Raw genomic sequence first — 25,947 nt, 5'->3', positions numbered from 1 at the left:
ACTTGGCCGAGTGCTTTAACCCATAGACATATATAACCTCTCTGCTTCAATCAGTGGGCATAAGAAATCTCTCAGTCAGGGGCACCGTAGAGGGAGGGGGTAAATTAGGACGATTCCAAGGGCCCCTGAAGGACAGGGGCCGTAAAAAATTTGGAACACAATATTGGTCTGGGTTGGGGCCCCGATATGATATGCTTTCATGTGGCCCAATATATTTAACGACACCCCTGCTCTTAGTTATGAATTAAATATAAATAAAATCGACGGAGATAATGTCTGACAAACATTTCTCCCCGTGTTTTTTTTCTGCAAAAAGCCGTCAAACAGGTCCGGCGGCCGCTGGGTGCCGCATGCGGTGCAGATCCAGCGCAGATCCAGCGCTTCCATTCAGGGGCTTCGTGCTGAGCGAAGAACGGCGCATAGGCGCGTCTGGGAAAGGAGAGAAAGACCACCGGTGAGGAAATGCTTTGGTGAAGACCCCCCTCGGGAGGCTTTGCCACATCTCATCGCTGTTTTACGGTGGACAGAAGCTGGAGATGTCCGCGATCGGAAAACTCCATGGATCCCTTTTAATCTACTCCATACTTTTTCCGCTCCTGTCGTGTGAAACCCTAGGTAAGGAGACTAGCTAACTGGCTAGCTGGCCATTTAGTAGCCTACGCGGCTTCTACCCAGTTTGTGCAACAGTGTTGAATGATGTGGGTGTTTGGGTAACGCGGTGGGCTGAATAAAATAGAAATGTGACCCGAGATCGACAAATAAGTAGCCTGATTTACTAGCCTGACTTAACTATTTGGCAGCTTGTGGTTCGCGCGATTGTACTTTCCTATTCATCTTATAGGCGTGCGCTTGTATGAAGTTAGTTTGTGACGATCGGTAAAAGTAGTTTGAAATTAAAGAAATTAATTTTGCTCGTAATTTATACGCTTGCGGATGGGCTGCAGGATCGAAAAAGCGTAGGTCCGCTCAGCGCCATCGATACCTGTTTGTTTAATGTTTGGACATTTAAAGCAAACTGTGGACAAAACATTACTTGATTTCCCCCCCCAAAAAAGTTATAGATCTAATGAGTGGTGTTTTGAAAATGAGGAAATGCACGTGTGCCCCTGATGATGTGCCACACAATTTATTAGCCTACTTGTGAAATATTCATCATGAAAACATCAGGAGGTCTGGAATAATCAATAGATATTGACCTAAGTATTTGGTCGAAGTTTGCCGAGAAGCCAGGGAGTGCCCTAATACGGCTTTCCTACTCAAATAGTATGTATACAATTGACATGTACTCTGTTAATCTACCTTAACCTCTAGGTTCTGTTATAAATACAAGTTAGCATGTTTCTGATGCTCAATTTGTTTTGAAATAACCTTGCAACATTTTCATGTCACTTTTTAAATGACTGTTTTCCAGTTACAAGTTTTAACTTGTGTGAATTGTTCCTGAGTTAAGTAGGAAACCTTAGAAATTGAAATCTGTGTTACACAGGGACTTGCGACTGTGTATATATGCTTTATGTATACACAGCTTATCAAGTAATTAAAATACTGATTAATGTAGTCATGGTGATGTCGGCTGCCTTGTCTGACCCTTGCTTTCAAGTATGATGACAGGCTCTTGTTGCATTCTGCTCCAGATTATGCAAAATAAGTTTGTGTTTTGGGAAGGTGGGGGTGACTTGCCAGAAAAACAATGTGATCTTTGTCAGGGGGAGTAGACCCTAACCCCCAGGCTGTTTCCCTCCAGATGCAGGTGTCCAGCTGTCTGTGTGTCTGGACTGTGGTCTCGTCCCGGGGTGCGTGCTCGGGTTCAGGGTGCGTGAGAATAACAATGGAGGGGAATGCCCCATTGTGGCATTGTTCTGAGGTGGTGTGGCGGTAAGGGGGCTTTGTAGCAGCGGAGAGGGGGGGGGTGGTGGACAGTGTGCAGCATCACCGTGTGCCTGAGGCTCTCGCTCTCCCTGCGCACACACACTGACACGCGGTTGATGGAGCTTTGCCTAGTTGGGCACGTGGTCATGTGTCTCTGCGCTTCTCTCTGTCTCCGGCTGGCCGCTGCCTCAGTGTTACGTGCTCCACAGCGTGTCTGAGTTCCAGATTCAGCGTTACAGCACAGCGGAGATATAAAACAGCTTAAAAAGAAATCAGACAGTCAGAGAGGTATGGGCTTGTTTTGTAATGTATACAGGAACAAACCGCATTGGTCTGGTGCATTGTTTCGCTGTGTAGGGTGTGGGTCCAAGTAGAGTGTGCTGGGAGTAGAAAATACCCCCCCCCCCCCCAACAGCATGAGGACAGATTGACTGTAAAAGGTTATGTTTTGTAGCCCCCTGAGGAGACCAGGTTCTCTGACATAACTACTCTCCGGTGGACGTTTTCATGTGTCTATGGGAAGATCCCACGGATGATGATGTACTCATGGTCCTGGCACCGGACCTGAGGGGGGGGGGGTCCTGTTTACAGTCCTTTCTAGCTTCTGGACTGGCTCTGTGATTTATGTGTGCTATAAAGATGGAGTAAAGACTTCATAAAATTAAGTGTTGAATATTTTCATGGTCCTTTGGGCACGCGACTGTAGATGTAATTCACCTCTGTGCGTTTTTTGCTTTGTCAAAGTGTAGGGAGCATAAAACTTTTTGTGTGTGTGTGTGTGTGTGTGTGTGTGTGTGGGTGGGGTGGGGTGGGGTGGGGTGGGGCGGGGGCGCCTGAATCACTGTGCGTGATGCTGCAGCCGCTGTTTTTTTTTTCTTTCTACCGGAAACTTCCACTTTGCATTGGAACACAATGCAGTCGTTATGCAACCCTGGGGAGCTGTTTGGCTGTTGCAGGTGTCTGCTTCATACCCGACGGGTGGCCAACCGGCCTTGGCTGTGGCGGGTGGGGGGGCAGAACTCGCATGCATGTTTCCGTCTCTGGTAGAGTGACTTCTTTCCCGGAAGTTTTTCCCGTACAGGGCTGGGATAAACGGTCCCTGGCATTGCCTACGACCTCAGCCGATTCCCTCCAACCCGCTCGTCGTGTTTCTCTTGTCTGTTACGTAATTAGGCAGTATCTTTAGTATAGTATCTTTAGTATAGTCTAGTATTCTGCTAGACTCCAAAATTTGTTGCAGATTTTAAGCAAATACCTTTTTGAAGGCAGCAGGCTACAGGAAACATTAGCACCTGTACTGCTCTGTTGCCTAGCGACAAAAGAAAATGAGCTACAGTCATTGTCATCTGCAAGGTTGAGAGCTGGTGATGACACCAAGCCAATGCTAGTAATTAACAACTGCAAATACCTAAATTTCTTTTATTAAAATTTGGCAGCCAGGTAAAATTTACCTTCTAAACTTCCTTGCTTGATTTTAATTGGTGGTAATGGTGCAAATTTTATGACAAATATGAAGGAAAAATGGATGCATTTCCGTGCTGCTCTTTTGAGAGTCTTTCTGCAATACAAAGCTTGCTGGTAGTTAAACAAGCATAAATGTGGTGCCTTAATATTTATATCAGTTATTTATCTCCCGTGACGGCTGACTTTCTGGATCGTTTGACGAGCTATCAGCTTCCGTATCCTTCCAATTCTGTTGCATTTGCACCGTAAAATTGGCTGTAATGCGTCTGAAAAAAAATTGCGTGTGTAATTGATCGAAGTGCTTGAATGTTTATGGGCCACGTTTTGGAGAATGAAACTATGGGCAGGGCGTTCGGAAACTTCCACTTTGCATTGGAACACAATGCAGTCGTTATGCAACCCTGGGGAGCTGTTTGGCTGTTGCAGGTGTCTGCTTCATACCCGACGGGTGGCCAACCGGCCTTGGCTGTGGCGGGTGGGGGGGCAGAACTCGTATGCATGTTTCTGTCTCTGGTAGAGTGACTTCTTTCCCGGAAGTTTTTCCCGTACAGGGCTGGGATAAACGGTCCCTGGCATTGCCTACGACCTCAGCCGATTCCCTCCAACCCGCTCGTCGTGTTTCTCTTGTCTGTTACGTAATTAGGCAGTATCTTTAGCCCATGTTATAATGGAACCACGTGGCGTACGGAAACGCCGATTGGTACGTGGATGTTACGGAAACGCCGATTGGTACGTGGATGTTACGGAAACGCCGATTGGTACGTGGATGTTACGGAAACGCCGATTGGTACGTGGATGTTACGGAAACGCCGATTGGTACGTGGATGTTACGGAAACGCCGATTGGTACGTGGATGTTACGGAAACGCCGATCGGTACGTGGATGTCTCTTCCCTGACCTGGATCTTTCACATTCACTCAATCAATAACAATCATCTATACTCTCAGAAAATAGGGTAAAAATTGGTACCTTTGCTTGTCACTGGGTCTGTACCCCTGAGGGTCTGCCAATTGTACCATTAGCTGCAGGTAATTGTGTTTTTTAAGGTAAAGAAATGGACTCTGAGGAACATTTCTGTACCACTGATGGTACATTAATGCTGTTTGGACCTTTGGGATGTTCCTCAGAGTCCATTTTTGTACCTTAAAAGGTAGAATTACAAGGGTACAGCCCCAGTGACAAGCAAAGGTACAAATTTTTGCCCTTTTTTCTGAGAGTGTATACCTCTGCAGTCGTCTGCCTCCCGTGTGGAAACTTCTCAACATCTCTTGCCAAGTTTGCCGACTCCACTCGTTAAGCTTCTGTGAGTTATACACCATGGCTGTAATGAGTGATATTGCGAGGAATATGTATATACTTGTGCATGGAGATGTGGGGCAACAACACGGCGGTGCCTCTAACTGCCTTCCGCAGAGATCCTGTACTGGATAAGGCACTGGAAGGTGCATGGAAAGACGAAAGGGACTGCTGAATGGCTTTATACATCCTTCATTTGTGCTCAGCAGGGGTGCAGTCTTATGTATGAGACATGAAACTTAATACTCGTGTCTGTACTTGGTTGTTTGGTGTATTGTGGGCAGCAACGTGCCTCAGTGGGGGACACTGTCGTCTCACATCTCCAGGATTGGAAGTATTCAAATCCCTGTGTGTGTGTGGATGCTCCAGGTCTACATTACATTGTGGGGACCAAATGTCTCCACAATGTGATTAAAAACCTGTTGTTTTGAGATTGTGGGGATGTGTGACTGCAGTAAAAAAAAACTAAAAATGCCAAAAGTTGCTTATGGTTAAGGATAGGACTGGGTAGGGTTTTGACCATAGAAATGAATGGACTGTCCTCACAAAGATGAGAAAAGGTGTGTGTGTGTGTGTGTGGGGAGTTTGGATGAGAGATCAAATCTACATTATAGTCTGCAGTGTAGAAATACCCTCCTATCTCTTAATGGTGGAAATGTATGAACTTGCCTATTTCCTTAAATCTGTCAAATGTACCAAGACAGCAGCAATGTTGTGTATCAGGCACAGACCTTGATTTCTCCCCTAGTTTGGTGACATCTGTTCTAATGTCCTGTTTGGCCAGATGATGGCTGTGGTCCATCTTTCCTGGGATCGGAGAGCGGGGTTCTCTCCTCAAAGAGGTACCCTGACACCTACCCCAACAACTCGCAGTGCGAGTGGAAGATCCGCGTGGCCAAGGGCAACAGCGGCATCATCTTCAGGTTCGGCGACCTCGACATCGAAGCATCGCTGTGCGAGTCGAGCTACGTCCGAGTCTTCCCGGGACACCACGGCGATGGTTCCGGTGAGTGACAGCCCCGACCCAGAATGTGTACAGGAGTGCTACAATCAGCCATTCTGCTAGACTCCAAAATTTGTTGCAGATTTTAAGCAAATACCTTTTTGAAGGCAGGAGGCTACAGGAAACATTAGCACCTGTACTGCTCTGTTGCCTAGCGACAAAAGAAAATGAGCTACAGTCATTGTCATCTGCAAGGTTGAGAGCTGGTGATGACACCAAGCCAATGCTAGTAATTAACAACTGCAAATACCTAAATTTCTTTTATTAAAATTTGGCAGCCAGGTAAAATTTACCTTCTAAACTTCCTTGCTTGATTTTAATTGGTGGTAATGGTGCAAATTTTATGACAAATATGAAGGAAAAATGGATGCATTTCCGTGCTGCTCTTTTGAGAGTCTTTCTGCAATACAAAGCTTGCTGGTAGTTAAACAAGCATAAATGTGGTGCCTTAATATTTATATCAGTTATTTATCTCCCGTGACGGCTGACTTTCTGGATCGTTTGACGAGCTATCAGCTTCCGTATCCTTCCAATTCTGTTGCATTTGCACCGTAAAATTGGCTGTAATGCGTCTGAAAAAAAATTGCGTGTGTAATTGATCGAAGTGCTTGAATGTTTATGGGCCACGTTTTGGAGAATGAAACTATGGGCGGGGCGTTCTCTCGCCGTCTGCTGTGTAGACGCATGAGGACATAGGGCAGCGATTACAGAGACCACAGCAGACGTGTGTGTGCGCGCATCGGCCAGGTGCAAACCCGGCCTGCAGGGGGCAGTCTGTCAGGTGACCGTGAGCGAAGAAGCTATACTGCTACGGCACTGTTCAACCCGATGCCGAGTGCCTACGCTCTACCTACGGTATCCCCTTATACGGTATCCCCTTATACGGTATCCCCTTATACGGTATCCCCTTATACGGTATCCCCTTATAAACCCCGCATGACCTGCCTGATCGTATGATCTGTCTGTCCCAACCAGTAAGTGGTGAGGTTGACTCCTGGGGCAGGTTGTGTGGGCCTTAGGGCAGAGTGTGGCTCAGCAGGTTAGGCCACTGTGCCCAGAAGGTCACTGGTTCAGATCCCGTGGTCAGCAGAATGATGTCACCCTTGGGCCCCTGGACAAGGACCTTAACCCCCAGTTGCTCCAGGGACAGGGCTGACCCTGCCGTTCTCAATAATACATCACTTTATTAATGTAAAATGTACATGTGTTGGGGGTTAATGGAGCCTGACTTGTGAGAGTGTTAAGACGTAGCTTTGCAAACGGATCGCCCCAGGTGAGGGAGAGGGAGACACAAACCGGGTACAACTCCCATGTGAGATCACTGCAGACAGGCTTTGCGCATGCTGGGGCTCCGTTCTCTTGTCTGTTTTCACAGTGGGGTAGGCAGGACTGCGCCAGCTGGAGGGGCCTTTGTGTTCGTCTGTGAGGGGGAGGCACTGCTTGGCTGGGCTGTTACGCAGTCTAGGGTGCTTATGGTTAGTATAAGAGTATTAATCCCGCTGTCCTCACACAACCCCCAAGTCGGAGGCAAAACTGTAACATGTGTTTGAGGCTTAGCTCTTTGTAGATGGAGTCCTCGTGCAGTAAGGTTCTGTTTTTATGACTCTCATGAGACGTTCGGCAGCCTCATGTGTGAGTCACCGTGATTAATTGTGTCTGTCGAGCCGCCCCGGGTGAGTGGCTCAGAGGCTTGAGTGGCAGAGCCGATCGGCCCGGCATCCGTCATGATTACTCTTTGAGGGTTTAGTGACACCATCCGTCTTGAGCTTGCTTCAGTCAGGCGGAGAGACGCGTGTGCGGAGAAGGCTAAATCTTTCAGGACAGCTTGCAATAAATAAAGTGCAAGCTCTCATTCGACGACACGACACTGCCAGATAGTTAACTTTTCCGGATAGTTCAATGTTACTTTTGAAAAACACTGAATGGCATTTTAGTTGTTTGGTTTGATGACCTGACTCAAAGGTACAACGGCAGGCCCCTCTGTGACTCACACCAGCAACCTTAAAATTACACGTCAGTGTCCTTGCCCACTCGTGGTCGGCAGAGTGATGACGCCCTTGTGTTGCAGGCCCTTAACCTCCAACTGGTCCAGGGACTGACTGACCCTAATTTCTCTATTGTACATCACTTAAATAAATGCAAAATCTGTATGTATTAGGATTGTGTGTTTTAGCTGCACATACTGCGACATTATACGGCTCCACGGATCTATGGATCTTTTGTTTCGTAGGTACAAAAAACAAAATCGTTTACTATTTTTTAAATACTTCTTGATGTAAAGGAAACAGGTCTTGCCATTCGTCTCTAACAGCATGAGAGAGAGGGTAGCGGGGTGTAATCTGTCTGTTGGACCTGATCCTTCGGTATCAGGACCGATTAGACAGGTGATACCGGAGTGTGAGTGGACCCCGCTGTGATGTTAGAGTGACTCATGTCTGGGGGGCGACGGGGGGCCTCTCTGATGGCCAGTCTATTGGCCCAGGTCCCGAAAACAAGCCGCTATGGGTGTTTTTTTTTTTTTTTGGCCAAATTGCTCAGATCCTCATGTCCCTCACAGAGGAAGCAATCCGGTCCCTCCTTTGTCCAAAACGACAGGAGGAAGAAGGATTCAGGTGGCATTCTGTGGCACTGCTCCAATGACAGTGATACTGTTTCAAATGACAAAGCCCCCCCCCCCCCCTTGCATCCCCCCCTCCCCCACGCTACAGATTGTTTGCTTCCTTTTTTCCGGCATCCAAGGATGATGACATGGAAATGTGTCAGGGCGCGTAAGACCTGAACGGCGGCATGGCTGCAGACTCCTGAGGGGTTCCGGCCTGGTTCTCTTTGGTTTTGTGAATAATGCGTTGACGTAGACGCGCTGTGCCGGAACTCTTCCGGGCTCCCCTTTATTTCAGTGTACGACACCTTCTGCGGCCAACCCAAATCCCCGCCCTCGAAGCTGTATGCCAACTCCACCGAGGTTACCGTCCAGTTCCGGAGCGGCACGCACATCTCCGGTCGGGGATTCCTCCTGTCCTACGCCGCGGTGGAACACGAAGGTGAGCCTCTACCCCTCCACGTCTCGGTGTTGGGTCTCCAAATCAGTGTGGGCCCCAGCACCCAAATAACCGAGCCGGTGTTTCATTCCCTGCATTCAAAGTCTTCCACTACTTTGAATTCGTCTTGAGTTTTGTTGTGTTGTTCTTGGGACGCAGCTCAGAGTCGTGCTCTATCAGATAGGCACGACTCTCCAATCCGAGCCGCAGGCCTGGGTCAAGCCATACCCAGTGCCGTCACTGTTCTCCCCAGTTACCATGAAAGATGGAGCTTCTTCGTCTTGGGTTATGGTGATTGTGCGCCTGTCGTTGGCCACGTGGAGGTGACTGGTGAACCCCCATTAGCGTATTGAGTCCATGTGACTCCGTCCACATGTTCTGTTAATGTGAAATGCAGAGAAGGAAGGCAGAGGACAGGAAGTGGGCCGCTCGTCCTGTTTTGGTGCTTTCTGCTGCTGCTCCAGCACCGGCTTCCTCTCTCCCTATTTTCAGATGTGACATTTTTTTTTTTGCGCTACATTGTCTGCCCTCATATCTCCTCAGATCTGATCACATGCTTGGACACGGGCAGCCGATTCCCTACTTTGAAGTACAGGTGAGCTTGTGTGGGTGTGATTCGGCCATGTCTGGGTATACAGCACTGAGCCAAAGTAAACAAAGAAAATGATGTTTAAATGATCTTCATGTTTGTGTAAAACTATGATTTTATGTCGGTTGAAGTGCGTCAGCTTAGCCATTTCAAAACTGCTCCTACCCCAGTATGTCACCCCAGTATTTGCAGTAACCATCCGATATACCCATGTATTTGTTGAGCCGATCTCTAAAAAAAAAAAAAAAAAAACATTTTTTTCTAATAAATAACTCGTATTGTGTTAATTTGGATAAGCTAATGTTAAATTTCTGTGTGTGTGTCTGTGTGTCTGTGTGTCTGTGTGTCTGTGAGTCTGTGTGTCTGTGTGTTGCTGTGGTGATGCTCCTGGCTTTAGGGAGACTGTGAGTTTCAGCAGTTGCCAGCACATGGTTGTGTCTTGGCTTCTGTTGCCATTTGGCCCTTTTTTCCAGAAAAACAGGCCATTAAGCCGTCTTTCCACTCCTCCTGGATGTGTTGTCCTTCGTTATGAGTGCCTCTAACATGTAGTAAGTGAGGGATATTGGCAGCTTAAGCGGGATCCCTGACATGTGCTGGGTGCCGCATGCATTTCTGGCAGGATCTCACGGCGAGCTGTGCATTGAGGTTGTTGTTCTGTCTGCCTGTCCCACAGGAAGTACTGTCCAGCAGGATGCAAGGCTGAGCCTGGGGACATCTCCGGGGACATTTCCCAGGGATACCGACATGTGAGTAGTCCCCCACCCCAGCCTCCGTGACTGTCATCCTTTTGTCGTTCTTTCTGAGCAGTCATCTTCCCGGGAAAGTGAAACCTCTTGCCCTTCTATTATATAGTTGGTGGTTTTTTGTCTCAGTGATGTAAGAGCCCCGCCCTTCCCCGTTTCCCTTTCACTCCTTACACATCCAGTTCCTTGGCCGCTGAGACTTGATCTCCACATATGCCCAGGCAGCCTGACACATTCCTCTCCCCCTCGGAGATGGGTGCCCCCCCAAGCGCCCCCACGCCCATCTGGAGTACACTGGCCAAACAGGTTCCACCACACAAGGCGTTCTACCGACTACCACTGACAGTGGCGGGGGGGTTAGTATCTGTGCTGATCTGCTATGCGTGGGTGCGCTTTCTGAGACGAGAGCTGTCTTCTGGAGATGTGCAACAGCAGGTCAAATCGGACTCGCCGTCCCTGGAAGGTCCGACCTGCAGGTCTGCCACAGGGCAGAGGTTCGCCCAAACACCGCGCTGAACGTGTCACACTCTCAGGTGACCAATATCCATCTCTTAAATTTGTGACCTTTGACCTCACCCCTAGACGATGCCACCGATTGGTTGGTCACCAGACCCCCTCATTTTGACAGAGTCAGAGGGTCGGAGCTGCCCTTGACTTTGCGTTTCCGCTGTAGAAAACTTGAAGGTGTCGTTAACCTTCAGTAGCGTGTGAGATTACACTACCGGGCCACTGTTACCATTAAACCAATTCTGCTTGAGTGTGCCTTTCACTTATCTATGTTAAATACGGTTCTTTACAAATGTGTTGCAGTTAATAAGCTGTTTTGTCAGTGGCAAAACATTTTAGAGTGGAAACGTTCGGAAAAATGGAAACATCTTCTAGCTTAGCCAATTGGTTTGAGTCGATGACTTACTGGAGTCTGTTTTAATGAAAGATTTGGTTGCCGGGTAACAACAGCTGTGCCAGTGTCTGTGGGCTAATTGTTTAATTAATTTAAGGACTGAAAGCATGGTCTGTGAAGGTATTTCCTCCCCGAAGGAGAATTAGGAGTAAAATGGCCCAGTTTAAGAGCAGCATGGATTCCCCCTGTAATCCACACCAGGCTTGTAATTATCCTGTAAGCCCTGACTCTGATGTACACAGCAAACAGGCCCCGCTGCCACTTTCCGTTTCTCGTTTACCGCAATCTGCAAACCCTCTCGGCTAATTCGGAGTTGGGATCCAAACTGGGGCTGGCTGGGGCTTCCCCGCTGGAAGTGGAAGGGGGCACTGTCACCTGCGGTGCATGAGCTGCAGCCCTCAGGCATTGAGGGAGGGTAGGGATTTGCCACGGCGTCATCTGCTAACCAGCCTGCGAAAAGTCATCAGATTTCCCTCCACAATGGAAAGTCATTTCGCCGTGCGCCCCTGGCCCCAGCAAGGCGGGCCGGCTCCGTGGCCCTTCACATGGAGAGGCGTGTGACCGAGGACTGTTTGTGCGTGACCTTTCTGGTGACTTCCTGTTAATGTCCCGTTGCTGTCTAATTGCATATCACCCTAGGAATGTACATTATATAATGAGAGAGAGAGGTATTTACCTGCTAATCAGCAGCTGAGAAAAAGCACACGTCGTCGTGGTTTTTTTTTAAGACTTTAGTGTCAGGTACAGAGGAAGTAGCAATTAAATGGGTGATAATTTTGAAGGCACTCGCAGGATTGAGAAATGGTTCTTATTATACTTGCCGATGTGTTCATATTCCATTCAGCTGCAACTAGTTTTAATTTACCCTTTTGTGAGAATGGGCGGTTTGCATTTGCTTAAAATAAGTAGCGGCTTTTTTATTGTTAAATGAGTGCTTGGGTTTGCGAACAGGAAGGGGCCACACTGACATTGTAGCGCTGTACTTTTACTCAGCTATTGACGCATTTTACTTAGGTGTGTTGTTTATCACTGTGTGATTAGGAGCTTGGGACTGGAGGCAGACTGACTGATTTTTGCAGTTCATTCACTTTCTGTAACTGCTTGTTCAGTACAGGGTCATGGAGGGAGGGGGGGGGGGGTTGGAGTCAGTCCCAGGAATCTCAGGAGGCACTAGGGGCTGTTCAGAGACACCGTTTCACCAAGCCACATGTTCTTGGACTGAGAACTCACACAAAGATGGGGGTCAGGGATCAAACTGCAGTGATTAAATGATAAATCCTTTATTTGCCATTTGTACAAGTACATTGGAATCCTTCCCTTCGCCGCCCCCATCGTGCTCTCCATAGCTTGGGGGTCCCAGCGCAAGGTCAGCCAACGTGCAGCGGCCCTAGGGGGGTTAAGGGCCTTGCTCAAGGGCCCTCGGACATGCGACTCTTCTGCCAAGGCATAAACCACAGATGATCTGATCCCAGGCACAGAAACGCTAACCACCCTCTGAGTGCTGGAAGCAGGGGTCCTAGGGGCAGCTCAGCACCACCCTGAGTGCTGGAAGCAGGGGTCCTTGGGGCAGCTCAGCACCACCCTGAGTGCTGGAAGCAGGGGTCCTAGGGGCAGCTCAGCACCACCCTGAGTGCTGGAAGCAGGGGTCCTAGGGGCAGCTCAGCACCACCCTGAGTGCTGGAAGCAGGGGTCCTAGGGGCAGCACCCCTAGCTAGTGTTTCCAAATCCGGTTCTCAGGAACCCATGGACGGTCCACATTTTTTCTCCCTTCGATCTCCCTGCCAGACAGTCTACATTTTTGCTCCCTCCAAACTCAATACTAGAAGCTGGGAGGGAGCAAAAACATGGACTGTCTGTGGGTCCCCGGGGACCAGATTGGGAAACACTGCCCTGTCTTCCCACGATTATGGATCAAACCCACAAACCCCTGAAGGTGTGTGGCCGCAGTATTGATTGCCTTTAAAGGCACTGGTGAACTTAAAGTAACCCTTTAACCCTTGCTGGACATTTCTGCTTCTGATATTTTCTGAGCTTGTGTCTGCCTGACCACTCTCCTTTCAGACGTCAGTCCTGTGCAAATCTGCTATCCACGCTGGGGTCATCACGAACGAGCTGGGAGGGCAGATCTACGTGGAGGCGAGGATGGGTTTGAGTCACTACCCTGGTACCAGAGCCAATGGAATCCAGTCCAAAGCGTGAGTACTATATAGTAATGTCAGGTGGCCTCACTGATCTTTCAGACATGACTTCCGGTTGGTCGTTTGTGTGATCAGTCCAGAGGGAGACCATCCATTTGCTGGGGTGTTTGGACGCGCATTGAGCAAAGTACACCAGTCTATTGGACTTGGATAGGAAAGTCAGGGCTATAGTGACCTCACTGATTGTTCACACGTGACTTCCGCTTGAATGCTTCTGTGACCAAGAACGTTGGTGTCCAGAGAGAGGAAGCACCTGTCCGAACAATCCTGTTCAACAAAAATGGGAATGACCCTTTATAGTTAATTACTGAAGCAGTGAGAGACGCAAACAGCGACATTCACAGAGCGCCAACTGTTAGACAGCCAGCCTCACCCCGAAAATTTATGATTAGCTGGGATCATGAGAAGTTTTGAACTTCTGCTCCAGATTTCACAGCATGTCTGGTTCTGCTCCAGTGTTTTGCAAGTTAGAGGTCAAGATCTGGCTTATTGACCGTCGGTTGCTAAACATGCTCAAGAAGCCCAAGTGTCAGAATTGGTCCTGTCCTCTGTGGGTACTTTGTACGCTTTGAGTGCTGGTCTGGCCTTGTGTGCTGTGGAGATATCCAGCAGGCAAAGTGTGGCTGTGCCTCTGTGACATTCATTGCATACCCTAAGAACCCCCCCCCCCCCCCAAACATCCAGAATGGTGACTGGCAGTTGTCTCAGCCTTCAGAGCAGGGGCTGCTTCAGATTTTTGGGGGGGTAGTGATACTTCGCCAACTTTAAAATGGGAGGATATGTGAAGAACAGTCAAATACTTTCTAATAATTGCATACATTACAAACATTCTTATTACAAATTAATTACGGATATGTCTTATACCTGTGTTTGCCCAGAAAAGTTGAAGCCACCTAGCCTACAAATATAGCAAACGTTATCTGAGTACATTCATGCAATTTTCGGGAAGTATCAAAATTATAGTTGTGCCGCATATGTGCGTTTGGGAATTCTGGTGTTCTGCATTTTATAATTGATATCACTCAGCCAATGAAATTAGGGGAGGACATCTATCAGGCCAATCAGATTTCAGGAGGGCCAGTGCCACCCGCTGTCCTTTACATTGGCTCTGCCTCTGCTTGAGTTGACCTAGCTCAAGGTCTTTTGTCCCTGAAGGAAGCTTAATGACAAATGTGGGCCTGTTTAATGTGTCGGCTTGGCGTCCAGTTGGAAAAATGAACATGCTGCAACATTCAATTAAAGAACATGGACACTTGTCCCACGGGGACCTGCAAACGTGATTCCAGAGGGCATTTTGTCAGAGCATGAATAACCCTTTGATAAATGAAAAGGGTAATGCATTTTAATTTCCTTCTATAGCTCGGGTTTTCCTCTAGATTCTTCTTTTGAACTTCTCTTTAACCTTTCATGTTAAGGCGGGTGTGAAATTTCTGCAGCTATATGTGATTTATATCTGCCTGTCCTATGATAGCTACTTGCAGACTTGCTGTTAGGCAGCAAAGTTTTGTTCAGGCAAGTCAGCCTGGCTTTAGCCCCAGCTGGAAGCCTGTGTTTCTGGTAAATCATGGTAGTTAAAGATTTGTATCGGCTAATTATGTTATGCCCCCAGATTCTAGTATTTTTAGTTCAGTGCGTACACACTGTATGGGCAATCAGAAGATTACATTAAGCAGGGATGGAAGTTGTAGGGCCTGTTTTAAGAGCAGGATATCCGCTAAGCTAAATAAAATCCCAGCGGCTGAACACATTTTGGGCGCTATCGGTCTGAGAGATGCCGCCGTTGCCTTGGCCGACTGCCGCAAAATCAAGAACAAAGAGATTAGGGCAGGAATCGCCAAGTGTCCATTCAGCATCATGTCACACCAACACCCCATAATTCATTGTTCCCTCACGTCCGCTTTACGCACCTGACAGCTGTGACCAGCACCTTCAGTGTTTCGTGAGACGTGTGCCGGCTTTTATGTGCCGATTTGCCTCCAGGTTCTCAACGGCCATGGTTAAGGTTGCGTCCTCCTTATGGGGTGAACATCTGGGAGCTGAAGCTCCTGAAAACGCCCGGCGTTTGGCTGACGGCTGCCTGAGGTGCCTCTCCTTGTAATCAGTGCCGTGCTGGATTCCCTTTGATTGGCGATTATGATTCTCTTTACGACTCCTATGCTGCGGCCGCAAGTGAAAACATGGGGGCGCTGAATGGCGGTGGGGGGTCGGTGCCACCAGGAACTGGCTGGTCTGTGGGTGGCTCATTAAAAGGGATGGGGGGGGGGGTTCCTTTAAGGACCCAGGGTGCTCCCCCAGCAATTCATCACTGTAATTGCCATCATTGTGTCTAATAGCCCGGTGCTGATTGATTTGCTCCTCTCTTTGCAGTGGCTCTTTGTCGGATACGCTCTTCACGTTCAACAGCAGCGGTAAGCATTTTCTTTCCTGTTTTCGCACCCAGTTGTTGTGTCTGTGGCGTCTCTGTGGCACCTTTTGTTTACCTGTATACACTGCAAGTCAAAAGTTTTTGCACAGCACAGGTTTTTAACCAGTTTTCCATTTATTTCTTAAACTGCTAATTTGTTCTTCTTTTTAAGCATTGAAAGTTGAGTGAATAACTATAAATGAACATATAAGTCAAATAAAACAAGCTTCCTTGATAACATGGAAAGACTATATAACATTGCATGTCTGACATCCTATTAACTGGTTGTGTGGTGATGGCAGAGTCAATTCTAGGCTGTCCTTTCCCATGAAACAGAGCACTGCTCAATGTCCTGTGTAGAAAGAATGCCTCGAATTTTCTCTGCTGTTATAACTGCTAGAGGAGGTTACTTTGATGAATCAAAGATATGACATTTTCTTGCTAATAAAGGTACTCATGGCGAACATACTGTAAATTTATTTGTTGGCAAAGAATACTGAGTGTATTTTTAGTAAATGTTGAGTGACATGCAAATGTAGAAAATTTCAGTGTGTGCAAAAATTTTTGCCTAGTAGTGTGTGTGTGTGTGTGTGTGTGTGTGTGGTGTGTGTGTGTTTATTTTCATGCACTGATTTAGGGTTCATTACCAGGTTGGGGACGTTTCCGTGGGCTTTCGTGCCACCGGTTTCCTTAAACAGGCAAAGGGTGCGTCCAGATATTATCTTTCAAGGGGTTCAGTGGATGTATTCCTGGCGGCTTATTTGCCGATCAAAGTTTGTCTCCGGTATCTTCTAGGCACGGGGCATCTCGCCTTTATCTCCCTTTGGATGACATTAGTTACCTGTCACTGTATTTCAGCCTGTCCTGTCCAGGCAGGTGCTGTGTGATTCCCAAAGTCTTCTGGGAAGAGATCCAGAATATAGGTGTGTGCTGAAGTCTGATTGGTTGCTCAGGAGCGCCACTGTATTATATAGGTAGGGGAGAATACACTGGAGCCTTTTGTGCTTTAAAGCACTGGATTTATGCCTTTTTATTGCAAAGCTTAAATAGTCTGAAGTAGTTTTAAATAGGTATTTTTGAGTTATTTTTCTTAGGGGAGGTCTAGTGTGTAACCTCCCTGTGTATGTAGTGCAGCGCACACCTAAAAAGAAAACAGCATTTAAAAATAGGTTCGTTTTGATGTGGTGCAGGAATGTACCAGACGCACATGGCTTGATTTTGCAGGCCTGCGTCGGGTCTGGAAAGTTTCCCTTCATAGAGAGGTGGCTGCTTTTCTCCTGTGGTTTGTCATGCTACGGACAGATGATCCTAATGACATGCAGATTTATACGCCCAGCGCTGGAGCCAGTTCAGGCCTGCCAAGGTGTGACTGCACCTCGCAGGCAAGGCTCAGTCCCGCTTGTTTTAAATATTTTTGGCCCCCTTATGTGTCATATTGGCTGTGCTGTGTCGTTGTGTGTCAGTCTGGATACCCTTTAGTTTAAGGCAGTGTTTCCCAATGCAGTCCTTGGGGACCCACAGGCATTCCATGTTTTTGCTCCTACCAGGAGCTAGGAGGGAGCAAAAATGTGGACTGGCTGGGAGGGAGCAAAAATGTGGACTGGCTGGGAGGGAGCAAAAATGTGGACTGGCTGGGAGGGAGCAAAAATGTGGACTGGCTGTGGGTCCCCAAGCACTGGATTGGGAATCACTGGTGAAAGGAGAAGGGGAGACTAGAAATTGTGTTAATAGAGTGATGTCGAGAAGTAGAAGCACAATAACGATATAGACAAGATGGTTCCTGTCATGGCCAGGTCTGCAGACTTTGCTGTGCCTTATGGTTCTGGTCGGGGGGTCAAACGACTGTTCAGCTGTATTTAGGGTCTAGCAGGAAGTGCATCTCAGGAAATGAGCAGTTGCCAAACTTTAGGACCTTGGCACAGCCGTGGGTCGATGTTCACTTTTTGCTCTCCGCTTGGTTTTGCTGTAGGAAATGTAGGGCAAGAATCTTGGGCAAAGATAATGTTTAAGGCTATTTATGTGGCAGATGAGGAAAAAATACAATTTAATATTAGAACATATGGAAATTAACAGTAATGCAATAAAAATGAACAAGTTACTGATGTCTTGTTGGATGGTTAAGAGCTTCAGTTCCCAAACCCCTCTTTGGGGACACCATAGCCATTCTGTATATATGTTAAATTTGACCACCAGCTCAATTAATGAATTAATTATTTAAATGACACAGTGAGGTATTGATCAGCCAAATATGATATGCTAGTGGTCAAACTTTATGAAAGCTCAAAATCCTGGGGTGCTTTTGGTTGCGAAATGACCAAGCTGACACATTTTTATAGACATAATGTCATAGATTTACATCAACGTGAAGATCGTTTAAACGGCACGTTCTTTGGCTGCCTCAGACTTCGTCACAGTGCGGAGGTTGTTTACATATGGAGATCGGCCTGTTCAGTGATCTGAAAGTAGTGGAACTGGAAAATTAAAACAAGCAGTTGCATTTCCACAGAGTTGAGTCATGATGTTGTTGTGTTTTCAAAATGCAGGATCTTCCAAGTTCTTCCTGTCGAGGTGACGCACGGTTTGAAACTGAATCATCTGGCGCTTTTCCACTGCCACCAAGAACTGAGCTGTACCCGAGTTCCACAAAATGATTTTCCACTGAAAATGATCCAAGCCGTACCCAGGCTGACAGGACCTTGCTTACCAGCAGGCCGAAAGCCTCACCGAACCGAGCTGGTGGTGTCACCGCCACCTGATTTAGTCGAAATGCGCAATGATATCGGTGTTCTGTGTGCAGATTATCTGAAGGAAAAAGCATATATTCTATATGTTATTCATTATTAGTAGGATTGTGCATCATGATGTATTGATGCATTCCTGATAACTCAGAACTCGAACTTAAAAAAGTTCCATAGTACAGCTGAACTGAATGGATTGATAATGCAAATTTACGCAAGTGAATGCTAATTCCACTAGCGTTTGATGCTAACATAAGACGGCAATTCTCGCTGACGTGCTAGTGGAAATTAGCACATAGTAAACTGTGACGTAAACCGTAAGTAAGAGCCTCTTTGATGTTACGTCATGGTCACTCTCTGTAACACCTTTACTCTCTGTAACTCTGTAGCACCTTTACTGAGCCGACCCTTCTGCAGTGGATAAACGAAGCGAGCTGGAACCGCATTGTAACTAGTGTCTTTGCGGTACGGTTCGGGTGCGGCCTGGTTCCTGTATGCCAGAGGACAATCTTTTGTTACCGTGCTTTTCCGGCATCACCGATCCTGTGTCTGGCTCTTGTTTTTGTGGCACAGCTGTGTCACGTTAAAAATGTGAGGATCGGAATGGATAATGCGGGCAGGAGTTCCCGCAGGTGGGCTGTCTCCGTTAAAGATGCTTCTCCATCTCCCCCCCCCCCCCCCCCTTTTCCCACGAAGCCTGCAAGAATCAGATGAACCTGCAGCCCGTGTCCAGGAACGCAAGCTCCTGGCTCAACATCGCCGGCATGGACGAGGAAACGGGCTCGCCGGGTGCGGGGAGCCTGTGGCTCGCAGACAACAGCAGCGCCAAGCACTGGCTTTATCTGGACCTCGGCGAGAAGAAGAAAGTCACAGGTGAGTTTGGGCTTCAGCTGGACCTCTGCCGCATTTCAGCTTAGTCAGGGATCTGCGGCTCCTCACCGCCAGCAAGAAGTGACCCCGCCCGCCCAGCTGCTCTGCACATTTTAACAATTAAACACAGTTAAACAGAAGCTACCGCTTTTCCTGGCTTACCGCGGTGTAAGCTGCAGAAGGGTGGCCATTTTTAACTCCTTAACGCCTCGCTCCCGGGCCACCGGCAATAGGGTTAGTGCTTCTCGAACGTGTGCACTCGCATCTGTCGGGTAGCACTGTGTGTGAATTAATATGTGAGGCAGTTCTAATGGAGTAATTACCCTGACAATAGTGCTTGGGGGTGGGGGGTGCTCTCCACAGCATCTCGTCCCTCACCCCCCAGCCCTAGCTTTGATATCTGCAACCTTATGCCTGTGTTTGGCTTTGCACTGGGAAGAATGGAACGACTGTGTATTTCATAATCGAGGCTCACAAAGGGCCGTTTAAATTTAGGAACTGGCTGGAAGAGGAATTTATTTTGAGTGCGATGCGTGCAGTCAGCAGCCCGGTTAATTTCATGCCTGGCCGAGCCCTCGCAAGTCGGAGAATATCCGCTTTGTTTCCGGTTTGGACGTCTGATTATCATTTTGCGTGGGATGAGAGCTTGGAGACGGAGGCCGTGTTGTCAGGACACTGTCGTCATGTGACACGGTCACACGCTGGCTAGTCCCCCCACTTAGCTTTTCTTCCTCAGTTTCTCACACGATAAATAGACGATGTGTTAGACGCAGGCGTTGAGGGCAGGGTTTCTCATCCTCTGAGTGATTTTGGTGTGGTTCATTTTGTTCGAATCCTGCATGGATTTTGTTTTTTTTTGCAGAGATCATAACTGCAGGTTCTGCACAGTTGGGCTGGTTCGTCCGAACGTACAGGGTAGAGCACAGGGAGAGGAACCGCTGGAAGTCCTACACACAGAACAACGGCTCCAAGGACGTGGACGTGGTGAGACAAAGCCGGCTTGCTTAAGCTCCTCAGGACTGAGTACGGCGGGCCACAGTGTCTCCCAGTAAACTGATGTTTCTGAGTCCTGATCTCCTGTCTGCGCCCTTAACCCCCCAGGTGTTTGAGGGAGATGAAGATGGCCACCCGTCCCGGAACACCTTCCACCCACCCCTCGTGACCCGGTATCTGCGTATCATCCCGCTCAGTTGGCACCGGCAGGTGGCCATGACAGTGGAACTACATGGCTGTCCTTACGTCAAAGGTCAGGGCACTAATGACAATCAGCAACTATAGGACTTCTGTCTTAACTGAGGAGGCACAAGAAAGCCTCAGGGTGTATATTCTTCTCTTTTGGGCTTCAAAAGTTACTAATGTGGTCTTAATGTGGTCTACCGGTTACCTCCAAGCCTCATCATCTGATCAAATATGGCAGATCAGTAATGGACTTGACTCCACCTCCCAGTGCCCTATGCTCTGAACCTCCCTTCTGCCCACAGCAAACTCATCTGAACCAGAAACCCTGAAGCCCAGAAGCAAGGCGAGTGGCGAGGCGGCCGACCTGGGTGCGTGCTCGTGGCCCGTCTGCTGGGATGTGCATGCAACCACGACTGGACCCGACGTGACTCACCCGCTCTCTGGTTCTGTTCCTGCAGTCAAGCTGCTCATCATCACTGTGCCCACAGTGCTGTGCGTGCTCATTCTGTTTGTCGTCTTCTGTTCCTGTAAAATGCTGCACAGGTAAGGACACTAGGGGGCGGTGCGTGGCTCACTGGGTTTAGACGCTGTACCTGTAATCAGCAGGTTGGTGGTTCCAGGGATTAGCTGAGGCTGGTTGTTTGTCTCTTTGAATAATAGGATCTGCTAAATAAATTTAATATATATGTCAGTCTAGCCTGACATCACTATTTCTTTTATGAACTGCTGTTTAAAGACTGAATGGATCCTAAATCAAACTTGCCACATGCGTTTTTAAACCCCCAGCCCCCTGTACTCCTGGCCGGAAGGATGGCCGGGTGCCCTCACAGTTTAGGTGAAGGGTTATCTCTCGCTGCTCCCAGCCAGGTGCCCGGTAGCTTCTCTTATCTCCAATGGCAGGCGTGCACTTCCCTATGGACTTGGCCACGTTGGGCCGCGGGCACTGTGCCGGACAGAAGAATGCCTGCCCATGCCCACAGGGTCACGCGTGGATTGTCGCTGTTGGGTGTTCCCTGTCTGCCCCCCATTGTCTGGGGATGGGATGGGGGTAGGCGGGAGGAGGGGGGGTCAGAGGTCGCTGTCAGGAGGTGTGCCAGCTGCGGGAATGGGGAGCTGTGATAAACGAGGGAGGGGTTTTGAAGAAAGCCTGCATGGGCTGGGATAATGGGCCACATCGACCCCCCCCTCAATCTAAGAGTGATTTACCATTTATCAATGTCTCACAGGAAAAAGGCCAAAGACAAAGGCTATGGATCCTCAAACGACAAGAAATCAGGTTAGTGGAGATTCTTGCACTGAGACATGGGGACAGGCCAGGCGAGTATGTAGACGGGAGAGGCCACAGGCCACTTGAGACCACTTGACACCACTAGTCTAGTTTAAACACTATATATGATGTATTACTTGGATGAGATGTATTCTGGTAAAGTATAATTGTTGACTTGTATACAGTCCTACACAATGCGGCTGGTTCTTCTCAGCCTGCCCCTCCTGTGTCTCTCTGGGACTTATTAGCCAAGTTATGCCATGATATTAGCCGTAATAGCCGTCCAGCCGCACGGTCGGATTGTTTACTGGAGCACATTGGGTCGGTCACTTGGTCCCTCAGACTGTCCCCTGTTCCCGTCCCTCCTTTTCCGTGCCCAGGCTGCTGGAAGCAGATCAAGCAGCCTTTCGTGAGGCATCCATCAGGCGAGTTCACCATCAGCTACAGCCCTGAGAAAGAGCCCATGCAGAAGCTGGACCTGATCACCAGCGCCATGGCTGGTGAGGCATCCTCCGGTCCTGCCACCATGTTCACACGGAGGACGTGGTCTGCTGCCTGTCTCTGGTCAGCCCCCCTCCTGCCCCGCTTGAGGGGGGGTGTCACCAAGGCTATTAACCCCCAACTGTTGTCTGACCTTACTTTCTCAAAAAAGCATGCTGCTTTGGATAAAAGCATCTTCTAAATGAGTAAAATGTAAATGTTCAGCTCATTGCACTCCCCTACACCGTCTTGGCTATTTGCTGTACACAGCGTCAGTCAGAGACACGGGTTTACCTGTTACCATGCCACTGTGGAACACTGAGGTTGGGCGGTCAGCACTTGACCCTGAACTGCAAGCAGCTAGGGGTCTGCATACCACGGAGGCTTCGATCCCGGTTTTCCAGGGCGACATTCTCGGCCCATTATTGACAAACATTCCGGGAGCAGAGGTTAGCAAAGCATGCTCAAGGATCCGGAATCTGGCTGAAGTGCCAGGGCCTGGTGGGAGAAGAACACTCATTCTTGACCTTGAACAGCCTTTACTGAGTTATGTGTAGCTGGCATCTGAATCAGGTTCTCTGAATACAGAACCGGAGCCTTGTAGCATCCACGCTGTATTCACCCAACCAGATGCATGTAGAGTATTGTTTGTGTGTGAAAAGAAGTTTGGGGAGAGAATAGGGCCTTTACATTTCCTGAGACCTTCATGAGTCAGGTGGTTGTGTTTGAGCAGCTCTGTCGATTAGGCTGGGAAGACGGGAAGTGAAGTGCGAAGGTTGGCCATTAGCGGGTGTTTGTGTGTTTCCTCAGTGGAGTACCAGCAACCCCCGATGATCGGCATGGACACCGTGACCCGGAAGGGCTCCACATTCAGGCCCATGGACAACGATGTCAAAGAAGAATCCGGCGATGCTGTCACCCACTATGACTACTTGCACACAGTCAATCAGTACGCCCTGCCGCTGACCAATCCGGAGCCGGAGTACGCCACACCTATCATCGAGCGCCACACCTTCCGGAAGGATGGCTTCCTGCCCGACCCCAGCTACAGTGTCCCGGGGACTGTCCTCAGCAAAACGCCCTCCTTCACGGCTGGGAGTCATGGCACCGGACGGGGTGACGGAGCCTATCAGATGCCGCAGGTTAAGGCGGAAAGGCTGAGCAGCCCAGAGGGAGTTTATGACAAACCCAAAGTGGGCTCATCGCCTCTGCCGAACGGCATCAGGTCAGACTACCAGAGGCCTCAAGCGAAGCCTTTGTTAGCGAAGAGCTACTCCACACAGAGGGACTGTGTGAAGCGGGCCGACCCTGTGGCCCGCGGGCCAGAGCAGGCGGGGACCACAGGTGGAACCTGATGGCTCATGCTGGCCAGATGGGACAACACCTCGATTTTATCCATCTCACAGACGCCTCCCGTTCAGTTCGCCTGAGACCATGTTTCTGACGTGCCAACAGTGCAACGGCTTTTGTTTCGTTTTCGTTGGTGTGTTTGCTTACTAGCAGTATGACTCCAAATCCCTCAAAAATGGGGTGCGCTCATTTCGTCTCCCACAGCCCCTTTATATTCACGTTGCCTCTGTCAGTACACGTCTTTCTGGATGTTTTTTGGAGACAGGCCTGGGCACATAAACCTGGCTGCGAATGTACCCCAACGTACTTTGGGGACTCTCAGCTCTTAGCAAATGGTGTGACAGAGGGAATGGATAAGCTTTTAGCTGATACTAAGAATATCTGTAAATGTGATGTCCAGTAGTCAGCCAATCGAAATTTGTCGGAGCAAGAGATTGATTTATGGCCTCCTTTGTTTATTCCTTCCTGGAATTCCCTGGAGTTCACACGGGAATTTTGTCCAAGTGTATCCAGTCGAATCGTTCCTCTTTAAAGATGGCACTCCTCAGATAAGATGTAGAGGATCTGATAGACACCATACTAGTGGGGGGCAACGGGCGAGTGTTGGTCCGTAGGGGGAAAGTGAAGCATTGTCCTTCGCAATGTATGTGGCTGCAGCGGAGACCATGTGACCCAGCACAAGGGAATTCCCAGGAAAAGGGCGGGGGGGGGGGTGGCCACAATGAGCGTTTTGTCACCAGCAACGCAGGTGCCTCGGGGAAGAGGATGGCATGCAGGCTTAGCCAATCAGAGGTCCTGCACATGGATATTATGGGATGTTTTAGGATGTTAACTGGACCACGTGAATGTGGGGTTTTTTTTGTTTTTTTTAAAACCGTTCGGTTTAAAGAGTGAAAATAATTTCTAATTTGGATGGTTATTTTAATTGTGCTCAAATTTTAAAAATGAATCATTTATTTATCTTTTTTTTTAATTGCGTTTTCGGACTGGTCCCAGGTAAAGGACGACTCCTTCGCTAACTGTATATTTACATATTTGTGCAGATCGTCATCGGCTGTATATTGTGAATTGAAAAGACGTCATTGTCACGTGCTGTGTCACTTGCACCTTTGTGCAGTTGCTGCTTGTTACTGCTCTATGTGGAGAGATTGGTGGGTAGGAGAGCTTTGATTTCTGTGAAATGTGTAAGGGGGTTGGGGGGGGGGGGGTCACATTGCAGGTAGACCTGCTTGCTCTTTCCTGTTCCCCTCATTCCCAGTGTCTTAGTTTACATGAATGTGTGTGAGCTGCTCAGGACTCGAATAAAGCTGCCAGCAGCTGAAACGCGTCGCCTCTGCATGCGTGTTGCCGTGCCTGTGGGTGGGTGTGTTGGGGGCCCTGCCATGTGCATGGGGGGTGTCTGCATTCCAGCCCCACTTGCAGTGAGGTAGGAAGTCACATGACCAACCCCCCCGCCCCCAAACCCCTGCCTCCCCCGGAATGTGGCAGGTCCGTGTCAGTTGCAAGGCAGCTGACAACGTGTGACCCACCCGCTGTCCCCCCCAGCCTGCCCTCCCACCCTGTCGGAGTTAGGGTGGTGGGGGGGGGGTGTCAATGGTGACCATGGCTACCCCCTCGAAGTTGACCTGCCATGGGGACAGTGTGAGGCGCAGTGTGTGCCGTCTCCTTTGAAGGTAGGCTGCATCACTCTCCTTCCTCAGCATCGCTCTGTCCCCCCCCCCCCCCCCCACCCCCTTTACATGCTCGTATGAAAGCACAGCTCCATGGTGTTCAAGCAGTTAGCCGTTATCGTTCATGGACTGAGGGGTGTCTCTTCGGGCAGATTGCATGTTTTCCACACTTTCCTGAGCTATTCATCCACTGCTTGAAAATGTAACTCATCAAATGTATGAGTTTTATTGTTCCGTTGATTTTTTTCAGAATCCACTGTCAGTGTTTCTCAAACCAGTCCTCAGGGACCCTTAGACGGTCCATGTTTTTGCTCTCTCCCAGCTCCCAAAAATGTAAGCTGTCTGGGAGGGAGCAAAAACATGGACCGTCTAGGGGTCCCCAGGACTGGGTTGAGAAAGCTGCACTAGATGCATGATTAATTTTTTACTTCCTCAAAATGAGGTTTCTACTGCCCCCTGGTGATCGTACATTTCCCGTGATTGAATTTAGTGTTGCACTCGACTATGCTCTAAAACGTGCTCAAATGAACCAGCAAAAAGTAAAAACTTCCGTAAAACTTAAAAAAAATATGTATAATAACCAAAGTCTTAATAGCAGGCCTCTCTTTGAGATCATGAAGGGAGCCAAACTGGGGACTTGTGTGTATAGATAGACTGGAGGTGTCTATTAGGAGCATAACCTTCCAATACTGCGGGTTGCCAGAGACTGACAAACAGCGTGCGTGTTCCTCAGTGCACAGATATTTGCACACTGTTGCAAGGGTCCACTCTGCTGGGACTGTCCCCTAAACTGCTGAAAGCACAGGGCTGCTGCCAGCCCTTTAAATAATGAGCAGGCCGCCTGCTGCACCTTCACATGCAGATATCTTCCATGTGGATCTTCAGCAC

General features: G+C 48.7%; 1 protein-coding gene across 2 annotated transcripts; it reads left to right on the top strand.

Moving 5' to 3' along the window:
* Positions 1-326: 326 nt before the first annotated feature.
* On the top strand, positions 327-24,712 carry dcbld1 (discoidin, CUB and LCCL domain containing 1). Of its 2 annotated transcripts, XM_023797234.2 has the most exons (15): positions 334-615; positions 5,414-5,635; positions 8,530-8,673; positions 9,214-9,265; positions 9,933-10,005; positions 12,965-13,098; positions 15,469-15,509; positions 18,940-19,116; positions 19,976-20,097; positions 20,215-20,359; positions 20,595-20,660; positions 20,751-20,835; positions 21,519-21,568; positions 21,940-22,059; positions 22,850-24,712. In XM_023797234.2, the coding sequence occupies exons 1-15, from the start codon at positions 537-539 to the stop codon at positions 23,392-23,394; spliced, it is 2,055 nt and encodes a 684-aa protein (XP_023653002.2). In that variant the 5' UTR covers positions 334-536; the 3' UTR covers positions 23,395-24,712. The 2 variants fall into 2 exon arrangements, with proteins under 2 accessions (XP_023653001.2, XP_023653002.2); XM_023797233.2 differs by having other exon boundaries at positions 327-615; positions 20,595-20,835.
* The last annotated feature ends 1,235 nt before the right edge of the window (positions 24,713-25,947 follow it).

The sequence above is a fragment of the Paramormyrops kingsleyae genome, chromosome 19 (genome assembly GCF_048594095.1).
Source record: "Paramormyrops kingsleyae isolate MSU_618 chromosome 19, PKINGS_0.4, whole genome shotgun sequence".
Lineage (NCBI taxonomy): Eukaryota > Metazoa > Chordata > Actinopteri > Osteoglossiformes > Mormyridae > Paramormyrops > Paramormyrops kingsleyae.
Note: the sequence above shows the minus strand (reverse complement) of the source record. Positions and strands in the feature narration are given on the sequence as shown.